The following is a 17,816-nucleotide window of genomic DNA, read 5'->3' on the forward strand; positions in this document are numbered from 1 at the left end:
CTGTCTCCGCGCTGTATCTCTGAAGTCTAAAGTAAAGTTTAAACTACATTAGAGCCTTTAAGTTACTGTTATTCAACTTTGAAATTTCTTTCTTTAAAGTACAATTCACACCAGGGGTAGCTGATCCCTTAAAAGGTACCAGATTAAGTCAAGAGCAATTAAATTTAAAGAAATATCTATCCTCTCAAAGTTTAGTTGGAGGTGGCATTGCACACGAGGATGTTGCCAGGACTAGAGGGTGTGAGCTATGGGGTGGGAGGTTGAGTAGGCTGGGTCTCTACTCCATGGAGCGTAGGAGGATGAGGGGAGATCTTATAGAGGTATACAAAATCATGAGAGGAATAGATCAGATAGGTGCACAGAGTATTTTACCCAGAGTAGGGGAATAGAGGACCAGAGGTCATAGGTTCAAGGTGAAAAGATTTAATAGGAATCCGAGGGGTAACTTTTTCCACAGAGAGCATGGTGGGTGTATGGAACAAGCTGCCCGAGGAAGAAGTTGAGGCTGGGACTATCCCATCGTTTAAGAAACAGTTGGACATAAATTGGACAGGTTTGGAGGGTTATGGACCAAGCGCAGACAAGTGGGACTAGGGGCTGGGACATTGTTGGCCGGTGTGGGCGAGTTGGATCAAAGGGCCTGTTTCCACCCTGTATCACTCTATGACTATGCAAATGGATTTCTAATTTCTGGTTTTGCAGCAATGTGCAGCAGCAGCAATGTGTGCAATTGACAGTTTATTTCTGCACAATTTCATTGACATATTATTTGTGGCACTGTTCACATTAGATCAACGTTAAAATCACAAGGATGAAAATAATATTGGAGAACCTACAACCTATAGGCTCACAAATATAAATGCAAGTTCTCCTTGCAGATGGTGCTATAATTTTTTTAATTTTAGTGATTGGCAAATAAGCATTTGGACAGGAAAGGAGTAGAGGGATACAGGTCAAATGGGATATAGATAGTAAATAGACACAAAATGCTGGAGTAACCCAGCAGGTCAGACAGCATCTCTGGAGGAGGTGCATAGAGGGGGAGCAGTGAGAGAGGGTATGGCAGAACTCTCGAAGGAGAACTTCTTCAAAGTAGGGATAACTTGAGATTTTGCAGTGAAGCAGTGAAGGCCATCACGTAGCCATGGGTGAAAGGGGTGATAAGGGCCCATTTCTGTGCTGTATATTTCTATAATTCTATAATATGGCGAGTTAAAAATCTCATCCGGAATGTGCAGGTAGATCTCTAGTGAAGGTATATGAGTATTCTGTGGCAAAAACAAAGAAAAATGCTTTTTATCTTTCCTTTAAAGAAATACCAATGTAACAATCTCTCTTCAAAATTACAGAACAGTAATATTTGTTGTGTAATGTATTATGCCTCTGCTAATTGTCGGAATTGGTATTTTGTCAGTTATTTTAAATCTGTCCTCTAGTTACAAATACTTCATCAGTCATCGTTTCTAAAACCATGACTAAAAGCTCTTTGTAACTGGCCTGCATCATGTAACTAATTTCACAATGTGAATTAAATTACTGCTGCACATCAGCCCACTGTTGCAGAATGTGAGACACGATCACTGCAGTTCAGCATTGGAAGACAACATTTCAATTATGATGGATGTATGCAAGGCAGAGAGTGATCTTGATTCTAATAATAATTAATGGTGCATCTCAACGCTTGCACCCATATGGCCTATTGATTCTACACCGGCTCACAGAGTAATCCCATTCTCCCAGTTGTTTTCCTGTAAAATATTCCTGCACATCTGCTCACTACCATACAAATAATATTTCCACCAGGCACCATCGCCAGGGGCAATTTACAGTAGTCAATTGACCAAATAATCAGTATATCTTTGAGATGTGGGAGGAAACCAGAATACCTGAAAGAAACACACACACACACACACAGTCAAAGGGTGAACTTGCAGACTCTCCACAAGCAGCATTGGAGGTCAGTGCTGAACTCGGGTGACTGAAGCTCTGAGACAGCTGCAGTAACCACTGCATCACTGTCTCACCCATTTTTAATTAAATGGATCTCATGAATTTCCTTTCAAAACCTTCCATACTCACTGAGAAATGTGTTTCACTCTGTCTGAAAACTTTTCTTCTGGCACAGCATTTTAGTTTTACTGTCCCCAAGACCAACTGATATTTTCTCAAATTCCAATTCCTGTGCAAAGCTTGAAGATCCCCTGAGCCTCATTTTAACACCGTGCTTCCACAACAGAATGTAAGATAAATAGAGCTTCCACAGCTATTCAAAATTGTGGCATTAGTATTGCAGCACTTCAGGCTTGCTTTGCTAATTGTGTTTTACAATAATGTTTTGTTTTTATTCCACAAGGTCTCCTTTCTTTTTACTGACTTGCAGAATTTTATGTATTTTGACGCATGATTTATAGAAAATTTAACTGGGCGGCACAGTGACGCAATGGTATAGTTGTTGCCTTACAAGACCAGGGACCTGGGTTGATCTTGACCATGATGCCTGTATGGAGTTTGTATATTCTCTATGTGTCCGTGGGGGTTTTCTCCAAGTTCTCCGGTTTCCTTCCACATCCCAAAGACGTAGGTTAATTGGTCTCTGTAAATTGTCCCAGGTGTGTTGGATAATGCTAGTGTACGGGGTGATTGGTGGTTGGGGCAGACTCGGTGGGCTGAAGGTCCTGTGCCCGTGATGGTGCTGCAAGATTTTCATTGTACTTGTACCTCACCATATCTGTGCATATGATAATTGACTTGACTTGTTTCGACTGTTCTAGATCTGTTCTGTTTAACAGTGGTCAAAATTGAACTCAGTTGTGGCAACACCATGTGAGTACAACTTTTATAATCATATAGCGTACTATATACGAGTGTGGTATAATTTTTTCTGAATTGTTTGCAAAAAGTGGAATTTCACTGTACCTAGGTACATGACAAAAAAGTACCATCGAATTTCAACATCTGCTAGCTTATGTCTAATGAGTACTTGAATATACTCAAGGACGAGTCTTGCCCCAGTCACTCCCTCTTCTCCCCTCTCCCATTGGGCAAGAGGTATAGAAGTGTGAAAGTGCACACCTCCAAATTCAGGGACATTTTCTTCTCAGCTGTTATCAGGCAACTGAACCACTATCAACAACTAGAGAGAGGCCCTGAGCTACCATCTAGCTCAGTGGAGACCCTCGGACTATATTTAGTCTGACTTTTCCATTTATCATGTACCTGTGCACTGTGGATGGCTCAATTGTAATCATGTACAGTCTTTCCATTGACTAGTCAGTACGCAACAAAAGCCTTTCATTGTACCTTGGTAGACGTGACAATAAACCAAAGTAAAACTATATACTTGCATTCTTCACTATCTGAATGACTATTTAAACAACCCATTTACCAAAGACTCTAGTCTCTGTCCTGCTCTGTTACGTCAAAATATGAAGGCCATGTACTGATTTCAATCAAATCCTACAGCTTCATTCATGTTAAATCCAAGCTGATAACTTTCTGTCCAAAAAACACTGCTTTCACAGATTCTCTGTAAATACAGATTATTTTTCTGTTTTTGACTGACTAGCAGTTAAGTTGCTAATAATAAATAAAGTATGCAAACTCAAAATCTCTGGCTAGTTCCTTTAAACGATTTACACTCCATTACCACGCATCAACTGTCATGTAGTCTAAGCCTCTATTAAAAATTAACTCAACATATTTCTTTGCTGAGCACTTAAATTCCAGTGTTACCTGTACACTGAAATTAGCCACTAATAATCATTTTCCCAACTTCCAAAAGGATTATTCCATTATGCTGCATAAACCAGAGTACACCAAAAAGTGCTTCCGGGAATAAAAAGCAGAAGTAATGTACCGCTGCCTGCAATTTATAGCAAGGTTGCTTTCATTAAATTTGCACACCCAACTATGTAACTCTCTAAACATAGGAAAACAATGTTACCAAACCTGTGTTGCCAAGCTTAAAACCTGTTGCACCAGTTCTTGTGTCTCAGTCGGTTTTTTTAAGAATAGCTTCACTATGGCAGTCAAAAGTTGTAGTTGAACCTGTTATAAAACATAAAAATGCCATGAAATATCACAAAATGCATTTTTCAATAATAATGTTCAAAATAGCAATATTTTTGGAGACTTAGAATTTGTAAATTGCATTCAATTTACATTCAGAGTGCAAATTATTCCCAACACAGAAAATGTAAATAGAAGTCATCAATATTATTATTAACTCCAGTGATAAACATAGAAACATAGAAAATAGGTGCAGGAGTAGGCCATTCGGCCCTTCGAGCCTGCACCGCCATTCAATATGATCATGGCTGATCATCCAACTCAGTATCCTGTACCTGCCTCCTCTCCATACCCCCTGATCCCTTTAGCCACAAGGGCCACATCTAACTCCCTCTTAAATATAGCCAATGAACTGGCCTCAACTACCTTCTGTGGCAGAGAATTCCAGAGACTCACCACTCTCTGTGTGAAAATTTTTTCCTCATCTCGGTCCTAAAAGATTTCCCCCTTATCCTTAAACTGTGACCCCTTGTTCTGGACACCGGGAACAATCTTCCTGCATCTAGCCTGTCCAACCCCTTAAGTGATATTCTGCACATTTTATTTGCTATTTTTAAAATTGTTTCACCTAATAAGGAATTTTGCAATTTCAATAAAGAAGGCACCACACTGGCAAAGAACTCCCTCAAGTATGTGTAGAAAGGAACTGCCAATGCTTGTTTATACCGAAGATAAGACACAAAATGCTGGAATAGCAGCGGGCCGGGCAAAAACTCTAGAGAAACAGAATAGGTGACATGTCGGGTTGGAACCCTTCTTCAGACAATGTCAATACCATGTCTGAAGAAGAGTTCTGACCCGAAACGTCAAGTATCGTTGGGGATAATATCCATTGGCATTGTGTCTCTAAAAGCTCTATACTTATTATATGTGCACATTTTATTATAAGCTATCTTTTTCTGACCAAATTAACAGAGTGTGATTGAGAACATGCAGGACACCAGCCCATCAAAAAAAAATGAATCAGTGAACGTTTTGGACAAACCAGCCACTTAGTTTGCCTTTTATTAATATATATTTATATTATGAAGCGGAATTCAAATTTTCAAACTGCTATTCTGTGATTTTAACTTGCCTTCTTGCATTAGTATTGGTTTTGGAATGCAAGGCCACTAACTATTCCCACTGCACATCTTTCAAAACATTTTAAACTGTTATTCCACTCTACCACTTTCCTTTAATGTTCTTATACTATTCTACCATTATAAATGAATAATTATTTTAATTGTGCCAGTGCCGTGTATTTTTCCTTCATAACATTTGCATTCATTCCATTGCAGCTTCCGGATCTCACAAGAGTCTTAACAACTATCTTATCTTTGGGCCTCCCTAGAAGCATCTAACATAGAACAGTGCAGCTCAAGAACAGGCCCTTCGGCTCATTATGTTTGTGCCTAATGTGATGCAAAGACTAACTCTTAACTGCCTGCACAAATTTCATATCCCTCATATCCCTGTGTATTAATATGGCTATCCAAAAGTCTCTTACGTGCCACTATTGTAGTTGCCTCAACCACAACCCCAGGTAGCGTTTTCCAGGCACTCAACACCCTGTGTAAATAAATCACTTACTTTTCCCAGGAAAATGTAAACGCTATTCCTTACCTGTGTGCTTTCATCATGGAATCCTTCTAGGAAACTCTCCAATAGCTCATCAGCATTGTCAATTCTTTCTGCATACTCTCCTACTATCCATATCATTGCTGCTCTTGCTTCGGGCTCATCCAAAGAGTCAAGATTTTCACAAAGTGTTGCAATAACACTCTCATACCTCAACAACAAGCAAGACATTAAGACGGCATTCAGGAATAAGATTTTAAAACAGCCAATATTCCTCGTATATACACATTATTTTTGCAAAATAATCATTGAATCAATCTATCAATCTATGTAAATGCGGAGGAAGGGCTTAACTTGGATTGAAGTGGAGTCAAATTAATGAAAACCCCAAATTGTATGTTAAACCCGATATTAATTAAAGTCTTGGCTCTGAATTAACCGGGCAATTTAGCATCTTCATAATGCACACATTTATACAGCAAAACATTCTCACGCATTCTAATACACAGAAATGTATTCAGTACGTGTGCAAAGTATTATTTGTTTATTCAAACGTTAACTAATACCACTGCATTCAGTAATGACAGCAAAGGCTGAGCTTAGAGTGAATAAATCTGCCAGACATCACGCAAATAGAGTGGATTCAAATAAATTGTATAAAACCAGAGGTCTTTAATATTTAAAAAAAGATGGAAGATATGGACGGGGAAACAAAAGATTACGCAGATAAAAACGAGCATGATTGTAAATGAATAATTCTGTAATCAGTCAATTGGAGCAATCTTTCCTTTGCAATTATGTTTTGTTGTCTGGTATAAAAATATATCAAAACAAATTTTAAAAAAGGAATTAATTTTGAAGGTGGCAAAATCAAGGCAAATATTTTTTCACAAAATTCACCTTCAATGGCAACATAACTGTTAAAATTTAAAACTGCAAAGGACCATGGTTAAGTTACTGACAAAAGTGACCCGACTGAAGCAAGAAGTCAACAGGTTTAATTTGTGAAGTTGCTTTGAGTAATTTCTGTCAAACTTTACAACCAAATATCACAGCAAAAGCTTTTAATATTTTCTTCTGAAACTGTATTGTTTTCTGAATAACATTAAATTTCACACAAAAAAAACAACCTGCAATGAATTATTTGCTTGGCTCAATCATCCTATATATATACATATATCTTTATTTGGTTAAATATGTAAGTGCGTTTGCACGCAGGGATATAAAATGGATAAATTAGTGAAGAAAGCATGAACTTACTTGTTGGGGTATTTGCGGAAAATGTCCTTGATTACCACAATAGCTTCTTGGACAACGTAATTTACCTTTGTTTGAATGAGGTCAAGTAACGTACTCACACAGCGCTCCGCTGATTGCTGAAACAAACAACCCATTAAGTAGTTTTTCACCAGTTTGAAAAATTCAATTAATGCTAATTTAAACTGCAATTTATGTTATTTTTTTAATATCAGTCAATTAAAACCCTCAAATTCCACAATCAGGTTTAATATTCATCTTAACTCTGATAACCAGACACTATTGACTCTGCTTTACAAAGGAACAGTTTGTGCCAATCCACTGCATTAACAGAATTCAATTACTTTAATGTTTGGAGATACGTAATTTGTTAAATCTATTGAAAGTACAAGTAAAACAAACATAATTTGCTTTCAAATGGATCAGAAAACCAGTGTCCCTCGCATATGCGCAGAACCAGAATTAGTACCCTTGCATCCCTTCAGTTTACAGAGTCCTTGTCCTGCCTTATCTTTCAGCTCATCGGGTTCACTAGAAGATTATATCACTGTGTAACATCCAAAAAAAAAAGAATTTAAAGTATATTGGGCGTACAAATAGGATTAATTGATTTAAAGATGCAGCATGGAAACAGGCCCTTTCACCCACCTAGGCCACGCTGACTATTGATCACCTGTTCACAATAGTTCTATGTAATCCCGCTTTTTCATCCTCTCCTTCTCCACAGACCAATTAACCTACAAACCCGCATCTGGAGGAAATCAGAGCGCATGGAGGAAACCGCAGGCAGAACGAGCAAACTCCACACAGACTACATCTGAAGTCAGGATCAAACTTGGTTCTCTGGTGCTGTGAGGCATCAACTCTACAAGCTGCACCACTGTGCCACAGATAATCAAGTAAATCAATTGGTCCAGTACTACTGAAATCTAGAGTACACCACATTATCAGTTTTCCTTAACAAAATCATGATTTGACACTGCATTAGTGAGCATCATTGAATTCTGCTTTGCCATCAAGCTCGTCAGATCTAGCCAGAGAAAATTATCCTTTATTGATGGGGTGGAAGCCCAGTCTTTTCAAGCTCTATAAATTCTTGATTTGGATTACAAACTAGATTCAAGACTTCTTATTGTACAAGCAATAATTTTAAATACATTTAATACATAAAAATACATTTCTTACCTCAACTTTAATTGCACATCGCCCAATTGCACGCACAGCTTTCCGTACAAAGTCCACATCTACTTCAGTTGCATACTCTTTCAATTCTGCCAAAACCTTCATATTGAGACAGTCAAGCAAAACAGAATAAAAATATTAATTCAGTAAAATTAACATTTGAGCAAACCATATGACCATTGTGCTATTTTGTGCCAAAAGTTGCAAACTGCCTACTTACTCCACACTGAAATTAATTTTGTCCATTTTTAACAGGGAACAGGGGGATATTCAATTCAATTCAATTCAACTTTAATGTCATTGCACAAATACTGAGTATCGGTACAACGAAATGCAGTTTTGCGTCAGTCCGTAGTAGTGCAATATAGAAATTAAAAAAAAAAGAGGATACAGAACAATAGAAAATGCAGAATAATTAAACAATGGGGACGGAGGGACCGGAGGAATCTATCGGCGGGACTCCGAGTTCAGCAATGCGACGGTATGATTGTAGAAGCTGTTCCTCATCCTACTGGTACGAGACCTGAGGCTCCTGTACCGCCTCCCTGATGGGAGGAGGGCAAACAGTCCATGATTGGGGTGGGAGGGGTCTTTAATGATCTTCCCAGCTCGTTTCAGACACCGTTTTCGGTGGAGGGCATCCATGGCAGGGAGCGGGGTGCCGATGATGTGCTGCGCGGTTTTCACCACCCGTTGTAGTGCCTTCCTGTCCGCAACAGTGCAGCTGCTGTACCATACCGTGAAGCAGGCGGTCAGGATGCTCTCGATGGTACACCTGTAGAAGTTGGTCAGGATCTGGGGGGACAGGTGGGCTTTCTTGAGCCTCCTCAGGAAGTAAAGGCGCTGCTGTGCCTTTTTGATCAGCTTGGAGGTGTTGAGGGACCAGGACAAATCCTCCGAGATGTGTACCCCGAGGAATTTGTAGCTGGAGACGCGCTCCACCTCAGTCCCGTTTATGTGGATGGGGGTATGTCTGCCCCCTCTGACCTTCCTGAAGTCGACAATAAGTTCCTTCGTCTTCTTGGAGTTGAGGACGAGGTTATTATTGGCACACCAGGTTGTCAGGTGCTGGACCTCCTCTCGGTAGGCTGACTCATCGTTGTCACTGAACAGTCCTACCACCGTGGTGTCGTCAGCAAACTTAATGATGGCGTTGGATCCGTACTTAGGGATGCAGTCGTGGGTGAAGAGGGAGTAGAGGAGAGGGCTGAGCACACAGCCCTGTGGCACGCCGGTGTTCAGTGTTATAGTGGTGGAGTTGAGGTTGTTGACCCTAACAGACTGTGGTCTGTTGGTGAGGAAATCCAGTGTCCAGTTGCAGAGGGAGGTGGAGATGCCAAGCCCGCTGAGTTTGGTGATCAAGCTGGCGGGGATGACAGTGTTGAAAGCGGAGCTGAAATCAATGAACAGCAACCTGATGTAGGAGTTGTTGTTGTCCAGGTGGGTCAGGGCAGAGTGTAGGGCCGCCGATATGGCGTCCTCTGTAGACCTGTTGGCCCGGTAGGCAAACTGATGGGGGTCCAGTGTGGGGGGGAGGCTGGCTTTGAGGTGAGCCAAGATCAGCCGCTCAAAGCACTTAGCAATGACAGGGGCATACTCCCTATAAAATTGCATTTTGTGAAAGACCCAAATAACTCAACATTTCATAACAATCTTTTCTCCAACCATAAGCACTGTCGTCAACTCACTTACCCTCCTCTAACCTTTAGTTTTTCATTTAAAAAACATACAGGCCAAATGGTTCTTTAAATATATATGTTTTTTAAATCTCATCTGCTCATTTGTCTACATTACCATTGTTTATTATCTGCAAATGGATTTTCCTAACTGAAAAAAGCAACATCTGCGTTCACGTTTTAGTTAGTATTTTGATCATTAACATTATTTATAACTGGTAAAAAAATTCCGAATTGTCATGCCAACTGTGCATGAATTTAGTATTTTGGACGTTTTGCCTTTGTTAAGAAGAAATAATGATCAAGCTATTTGATCATTCAAACATCATTTGATAAAGAATAATTGCTACAAAAAGTGAGATTAAGATATTATAGTTTACAACATGTGAACTATTAGCTTTCCACTCACTTCCTTGTTGAGATTATCTACTCATTACTGGCTATTGTAGGATCTAAGGTTAAAGGTGTCAGGTCTCGGCTGCAGTTTTCAAATTAATGCCACAATCGAGTTCCCTACATTGTGTTTAAGAAGTTACTGCAGATGCTGGAAAATCGAAGGTAGACAAAAATGCTGGAGAAACTCAGAGGGTGCAGCAGCATCTATGGAGCGAAGGAAATAGGCAACGTTTCGGGCCGAAAAAGATGCCTATTTCCTTCGCTCCATAGATGCTGCTGCACTCGCTGATTTTCTCCAGCATTTTTGTCTACCTTCGAGTTCCCTACATTCCCAGTTACATTATGCACAAATACTCTGAATGAATTTCCACAGCTGTAAATTTATATTGGGTGAAAAAAAACCCAAGCCAAACAGTATACAATTGTTACAATAATAAAATAGAAATTGTGAATTAGCCAATCAAACAAAATGTTCAATATTCCTATTCAATCATATTTCCTTAATTCAATCTTTCTCCAAGTCCATGTCAAGTATTGGAAAATGGCATTGAAGTAACTAATGTGCCCAATAAATTTATCCTGACATACTCTACTGGCTTTAGGTGATCTTTGGGCATAGAGTGATGCCTACTGTTTTGTACAGACTACTGCAGTACAGCTGAGAATGTCCATATGTAATTGGAGAACTATCAAACTACTTGTTGCCAGCTCGCCTCACTGAACAAATGACACGTGACCAATAAATGATGTACACAGAAAAACTAAGCTGCAATCAATACAATTGGATAGGATGCTGTTTTTGGGGTGGTAACTGTTCAGTGCGGGGAAATGACAGCGAAAAGCAGCTTAACATTAATTAAATCAACAATTAATGGATCTATATTCAGTATTTGATACATGCTATTCTTGAATCAAATTAGTGTACAGATCGGCAAAGATCAGCAAGCTTATGCCTTTAGTTTACATGCATTCTAACAAGTGTATATGTAGATTCTATAAAGTCATATAATTTGAAAATGTAGCATTTGAGTTGCTGATTGCCTACAGATTAAAATGTCAAACAAATACTTAAGGTGCATTAAAAAAGTTCAAATCTCTACTTGGGCCATTTCTTCTCCCACCTGTGCAATGTTGGCTTGAGAAGCCAATCGAATCATAATGTCCAGTTTTTCCAGTTTCACATAAATAGGATCATTGTATTTCACAAAGAAAACCTTCATTTCATGCTTGAGAATCTCAGGCCTAAAATGGAAGAGAGAAAAACCCATAATATAAAAGCAAAATAAATATTCTATTTTAGCTCTTTCCCCCAGTTTTTTAAATACCCATCAATAATTCACGTCAGACGCTTTGGTCTCAACCCAGAGGTAGATTCTCTACCTCTCCAGCTGCCCCAATTTCACATCTTTTATTTTCCTTAGTTCATGGTCCTTCCAACTGTCCTCATTAACATATCAACTGGACAATTTCATCTACAGCCTTTCTCCTGGTAATCCCCCCATCAGTTAGATATTCCCTTTGTCACATCTAAGCTTTCTCTCTGCAATTAAAACAAACTCTAACAGAATTCAAAGTGATGGAGGAACTCAAGTGGGTCATGCAACATCTGGGGAGGGAAAAGCCAGGCAACGTTTTGGCTTGGGACCCTTCTTCAGACTGATTACCTGCAAACTAACTTGCTCTTTCACACCAAGTCCACGCTGCCCATCAATCACCCATTCACCCTACATACTAGAGACAATTCTCAGAGGCCAATTAGCCCACAGTTGCACCTGGAAGAAACCCAGCCAACGTGCAAATTCCACAAACTGCACCCGAGGTCAGGATTGAAACTTGGTCTGGTGTTGTGAGGCAGCAGTTCTATCAGCTACGCCACATATTTAGATTCAGCTATGTGCGTATCAGTTAGATTGAGAAACTTAAATATGGAACTGCGGTAAAGATGGGGAGCAACAATGTATTCTACATTCACTAAGAGGAAGCACTTCAGTATTTTGGAAAGATAAAGGCGGTTTGAGGAAAACAGTAGCCGAGAAGAAAAATAAAATATTGCTGCGGTACTGCTCATGGGCAGCATGGGTAAATGAAGTTGAAGGAGGTACGAGGCGGAAATATTCAGGTACCGGGTGGCGCTGTCAGCGATGGCAGCCTCGCCTACGGTCTGTCTGTCTTTTCGTCTTTTTTGTTATGTGTTAAAAAGTACGTGTTAATGTTCTCTTTGATTTGCTTTCTGTTGGGGGTTGGGGGTGTCAGGGAAAACTTTTTTCTCAATCTCTTACCTTGCCAGAGATGCAATTGTTTTCCGGATCGTATCTCCAGTCACTCTGCAGCCTAACATCATGGAGCTGGAGGCCTTGCTCGAGACTGACTTTGAGCCCCACCGCGAGACCGTGGGCTTGCCGTCAGAGCCTGCGATCCCTTGCCTGGGATCAACGCTCCAACTGCCTGCGGATTTCAACATCGAGGAGCTTGCAGTCTCGGGTAGAGGCTGATATCGGGAAGCTCCAAAGTCACAGGAGGTTCGACAAGCCCTGGCACCCGGGGTCCAATCGCCCGGTGCAGGGGGCTGAGATCCCCCGATGCGGGAGCTTGATCGCCCCGACACGGAGAGCCTGACCACCGGCTACGGGAGCCAAGATCGCCCTGTCAACGGAAGGCTCGAGGCTCCAGACCGCGGGAGAACAAAGAAGGGAAGAGATTGAACTTTTTTTTCGTCTTCCATCACAGTGAGGAATGTTGTGGAGTCACTGTGGTGGATGTTTATGTTTAAATGTATTTGGTATGTTTTGTTGCTTTTTAGTGGTATGACTGCATGGCAAATCAAATTCCTCGTATGTTGCAAAACATACTTGGCTAATAAAGCAGGATTTTGATTATGATTAATTGAACAGACTCGGGTTGAGTGACAAATCTGCCAATTAATTTCTCACGTTAAACTTTGAGGAGGAAGGAAATGGGAAAGGTATTTAATAAAATGTTTATATTTAGAGATACAGTGTGGAGACAGGCTCTTCGGCCAATTGAGTCCATGCTGACCATCGATCACCCGTACACCAGTTCTATATTATCTATATTTTGGCATCCTGCTTGTCTGTGGAATGTGGGAGGAAACCAGATCACCCAGAGAAAACCAGAGTGGTCACAGGGTGAACATACAAACTCCGCACAGAAAGCACCCTTCGTCAGTATCGAACCTAAGAGTCTGGCGCCGGGAGGCAGCAGCTCCTCTGCGCCGCCCATTGAGTCCCATCGGTGCTCAAATACATTACTGAAATGGCGGGCAGATTGGCAAATAATTGTATGGCTCTATACCACCTGTAGTGCTTTTGCCATTACTAGAGATGCATGGTTGTAGCTCTCATATAAAGAATTCAGTTTGCTAGTTCTAGGCCACAAGGTGAAGAAATAATTATTGCAGCCAATATGCCGAGTTATTTCACCAGACAGTCATAAATGTTGGTAGCTTTTATACAATTTTGCAAATATTGTTTTCCTACCAAAACTGCATGCACTTTTATATACCTTTTCTGTACAATGAGGTTGATGTTGCGGAGAGCCACATATTGGAGCTCTGGCTCTGCAGACAGCAGTGTCACGAGAGGGGGAGCCAGTTTCTTCAGCAAAGTGCCATAGTAATCCAAGTCCTTCGATAACATTTCCATGAATTTCATCAGAACTTTTACAGCGGACAGGACGACAGCAGAGTTGGCGTGAGACAAACGCGGCGTTACACGTTCACAGATGCTATTGGGCAAGAAATATCTATTAAGGCCCTCAGTACTTATACATTTTGCATATCCTGCATTATTTTGAAACAAGGGAATAAAAGTTTTTAACTTTACTTCAAAGTTAAAAATAACAATTAATTATTATTTCCAATAAAGGATTATTGTTGCAAATTCTATAAACGCAAAGTTAAATATCTTGAATTAGTCTTTTAAAAGTAAAAATTACAAAGCAATTAAAAGCTGGACATCGTTTGTAACATTAAAAACTAGCACTTGAAATGTTATTCCAAGGTAGATAAAAATGTCACTCCTGGCAGTTTTACCTTTGAGCCTCTCTGTCATCTTTCGGGCTATAATTGGCTAAACAATCGAGGATAAATATCTGGCCCCATTCAGTGCATTCATTTAAGGCTGTTAATAGCTTGTTGATAGTCTGAAAGTTGAGGTCCAACAAGTTGCTGTTGGGATGCGATTCTGCGATCTCTGACAACGCTGCCACTGCATTTGCAACGACCTGTAAAGAGTTAGGGTAAAGTTAGCTGAACGAGAAAAGGAGATTCATCAACATATGGTCTGGATTGCCGGACTCTAGTTAAAGGGAGCTCGGACAGGCTTGCAAAAAAAGGCACAAAGTGCTGGAGTAACTCAGTGGGTCAGGCTGCATTACTAGAGAACATGGATAGGCAATGTTTTGGGTCAGGACCCTTCTTCTATAGACACAAGGAACTGCAGATGGCGGTTTACAAACAAAGACAGGCCTGAAGGAGGATTCCAACCTGAAACTTCACTTATCCATATTGTCCAAGGATGATGCCTAACCTGCTGAGCATTGTCTATTTTAATAAACCAGCACCTTCAGTACCTTGTTGCGACATTTAGATAGGCTTGTTTGTTCCCCTCAAATGAAGGAAGCTAAGGGGTGACCTGATAGATGCATAGAAAATCATCCAAGGCATACATAGGGTACATAGTCAGAATCTTTTTTCCCCATGGTAGGATTATCAAAAACAAAAGGATTGAAGGTGAGGAGAAGGACTTTTAAAGAGGATTTGTATGCAAGGTTTTTTTGTTTTTTTTTACACAGAGTGGTTGATATCTAGAAACAATCACAATGTTTCCGAGACATTTAGACAAGCACACAAGTAGGCAAGACATATAGACTGAAAATTGATAACTGTGATTAGTAGAGTGACAAAATAGTCTGCAAGGATGTGTTGGGCTGAAGGTTCTGTTTCTGTCTGAAGAATAGTCTCGACCTGAAACATCACCCATTCCTTCTCTCCAGAGATGATGCCTGCCCCGCTGAGTTACCCCAGCTTTTTGTGTCTATCTTCGGTGTACAACTCTAACATATTCAAATGACATGACTTTATAAAGTTGCTCCAGACATGTTTTGGGTTCAGCATTTAAATTCAGCCTATCATTTATTGTGATCAATACAAGGGCTCAAAGTAATAATTAAAAATTCAAAAACAGAACACAGTAGGAACATTCAATCATTCAGGTACATATGTGGAATAGTTAAATACCCTGTTAGAACTAGAAAAATGTGCAATAAATGTTGTATTGAGACAAGGAAAGCAGAAGGGAAGAAAAAGTCCATTATGGGGTAGATAGATTGACAAAAGGGATAATGGTCAAGAGAGTTAAGTCAAGGAAGTTTAATTGTCGTATTCACCGGGACTGGAACAATGATATTCTTACTTTCTGCAGCTTTATAGGCACATTACCACAATAACACACAAATATACAACAACCAATAATATAATAAATTATCATTTACACTAGATATCAAATAACCGTGTTATCAGTTATACTAGGTGGTACAAGTCAAAAAGGAATAGTGATAGGTCAAGAACAACATAGGCTCAGTGGATGTGTAAATATGAGAGCCAGAGTCAGTAGCAACAACAGCAAGATAACACCGGCTGCAATCTTAAATTATTGACGGTAATCGTTCGGATTGCGTTTCTCTAAGGTTGGTGGAGAGAACCACAGGCTACCAGCATTGCACGGATCAACAGTCCTGTGCAATGCAGAAGCATGGAACTCAGACATGTATATTTGACCTTGACCAACCTTGCGTCCTTATGGCATTAACATTGAATTCTCCCAATTTGGCTAGCCCTTGCTGTCTCCTCCCCTTCCTTAACCCTCTAGCTGTCTCCTCCCACCCTCCCATCCGCCCGCCCTCGGGCTCCTCCTCCTCCTCCCCTTTTCCTTCTTTCTTTCCCCCCCCCCACCCCCCATCAGTCTGAAGAAGGGTTTCGGCCCGAAACGTCGCCTATTTCCTTCGCTCCATAGATGCTGCTGCACCCGCTGAGTTTCCCCAGCAATTTTGTGTACCCATGTATATTTGACCTTCTGCTTTGCTGCTGGGCTTGGCACCGAGTCCAGTGCCAAAGCTCTTGCGCTGGGCTGAGGGAATATGTTCACTCTTTAGCTGGTCCCTAACCTTTATGCCAGCAGTGGTTGGTGTTTTTAATGTGGCTCCATCCATTTGAATTAAGTCACTGATCTGACCTGAAGGCAAGTGGTTTGTTTATTGCTTTTAATTAATTTACACGTTAAATTTGATTTTAAACAATCCTATTTTAAATCTGTTTGAATGAGTTGCTGATGACCAGAGACATTTAAAAGCAGTTGAAAGGAGCTTTAGAGTATAAATACTAAGAAGGTGCAGAGCTGGGTCCTAGTAACCAGCAGCTGAGACCTCATCGCTACTGGCAGACCTGTCTGTCTCATAAGGTGGCTGCAGTTGCAAGCAGTCAGCTCATTTGGAATCTAAGAGCTGCTCAAGGTTAGCAGAGCTATGGGTTTCAAGCAGGTCGCAGGTGTCCATCCAATGCTAACCTTGCAATGCAATTTTTTTTGCTGAGCCCAAAGGATATAAAATACTTCAGTAAACGATGTGATATTTTTCTTGATCTTTGTAAGGAAAAGTTCAAATTGGACTTATCCTATGCCTTTTTTGACCAAACTGAAGGCAGATTTCACAAATGTAATCATGTTTCAACCCAGAAGGTTATAAAGAACCTAACTAAAATACTTGATGGTGTTTATTACCATAAACATTTTGGCCGGGATATACTTCTATGTGGGTCAAACATAAATAACATCTATCTATATAACTAAAAGTCTCATCTTGACCACTTCCTGTCTGCGCTTTAAATTGATTTTAGAAAAAACGCTACCATATATCGCCATCTTACTCACAGTCCTCCTCCGCTGAGGTAGCCGAGTGACTTATCTGCCAGCCCACCAGCCCTGAGTGACTGAGCTGCCAGCCCACCAGCCCAGCGCGACTGAGCTGCCAGCCCACCAGGCCTGAGTGACTGAGGTGCCCGCCCAAAAATCAATTTGGCCCACAATGTCCATACTAGCCCTCTGGAAACCAGTCCCTTCGGCTCACAACACCCATACCAGCGCAAACCCATTACCCAAAGCATGCACTTTTTGAAATTGCCACTCAATCTCACATAATTGATACCAACCTATTGTTTGAAAAATGCAAGCAATTCAGGGAATCTGTAATAATTTAAATGAATTAGAATTCATATTTGTTGTAATGGATTAAACGTGTTTATATGCTATCTTAATAATGGATCAAATTATTAACCACTACCTGAAAGATTTTGAAAGAATCAAGTAGCATAATCACATGTGCCATTGTGAGTTATTAACTGGTCACAGAAAGTAACCAGTATTTCGCAGTGAAATTGTCAGACATAAAAATCCAAATAGACCATCGTTTACTTTAGGGAAGTAAACTTACAATACAAACACTCCCCAATCTACGCAATGGGTGACTTAAGTAAACTCACACTTACGCAAACAATTCTATTTGTGTCCATAATCCTGGGCAGTGATCTGAAATTCCATGCACTAGGAAAGCTATTTCATCCAGAAAGTTATTATAAAAAATTTGTTGTTACCCCAACAAAGGTTT

General features: G+C 40.4%; 1 protein-coding gene across 5 annotated transcripts in view; it reads right to left on the minus strand.

The window, feature by feature from the left end:
* Nucleotides 1-17,816, minus strand: part of ap1b1 (adaptor related protein complex 1 subunit beta 1) — a 58,110-nt gene that overhangs the window by 22,609 nt on the left and 17,685 nt on the right. For all 5 annotated transcript variants that reach the window (XM_033043355.1, XM_033043353.1, XM_033043357.1 and 2 more), the window contains exons 6-12: nt 14,191-14,381; nt 13,662-13,883; nt 11,261-11,381; nt 8,071-8,166; nt 6,889-7,004; nt 5,674-5,839; nt 3,949-4,047 (exon numbers count right to left, since the gene is read on the minus strand). In XM_033043355.1, coding sequence (XP_032899246.1) covers nt 3,949-4,047; nt 5,674-5,839; nt 6,889-7,004; nt 8,071-8,166; nt 11,261-11,381; nt 13,662-13,883; nt 14,191-14,381 — 1,011 coding nt within the window. The remainder of the gene's footprint in view (nt 1-3,948; nt 4,048-5,673; nt 5,840-6,888; nt 7,005-8,070; nt 8,167-11,260; nt 11,382-13,661; nt 13,884-14,190; nt 14,382-17,816) is intronic.

Source organism: Amblyraja radiata, chromosome 25 (assembly GCF_010909765.2).
Source record: "Amblyraja radiata isolate CabotCenter1 chromosome 25, sAmbRad1.1.pri, whole genome shotgun sequence".
Lineage (NCBI taxonomy): Eukaryota > Metazoa > Chordata > Chondrichthyes > Rajiformes > Rajidae > Amblyraja > Amblyraja radiata.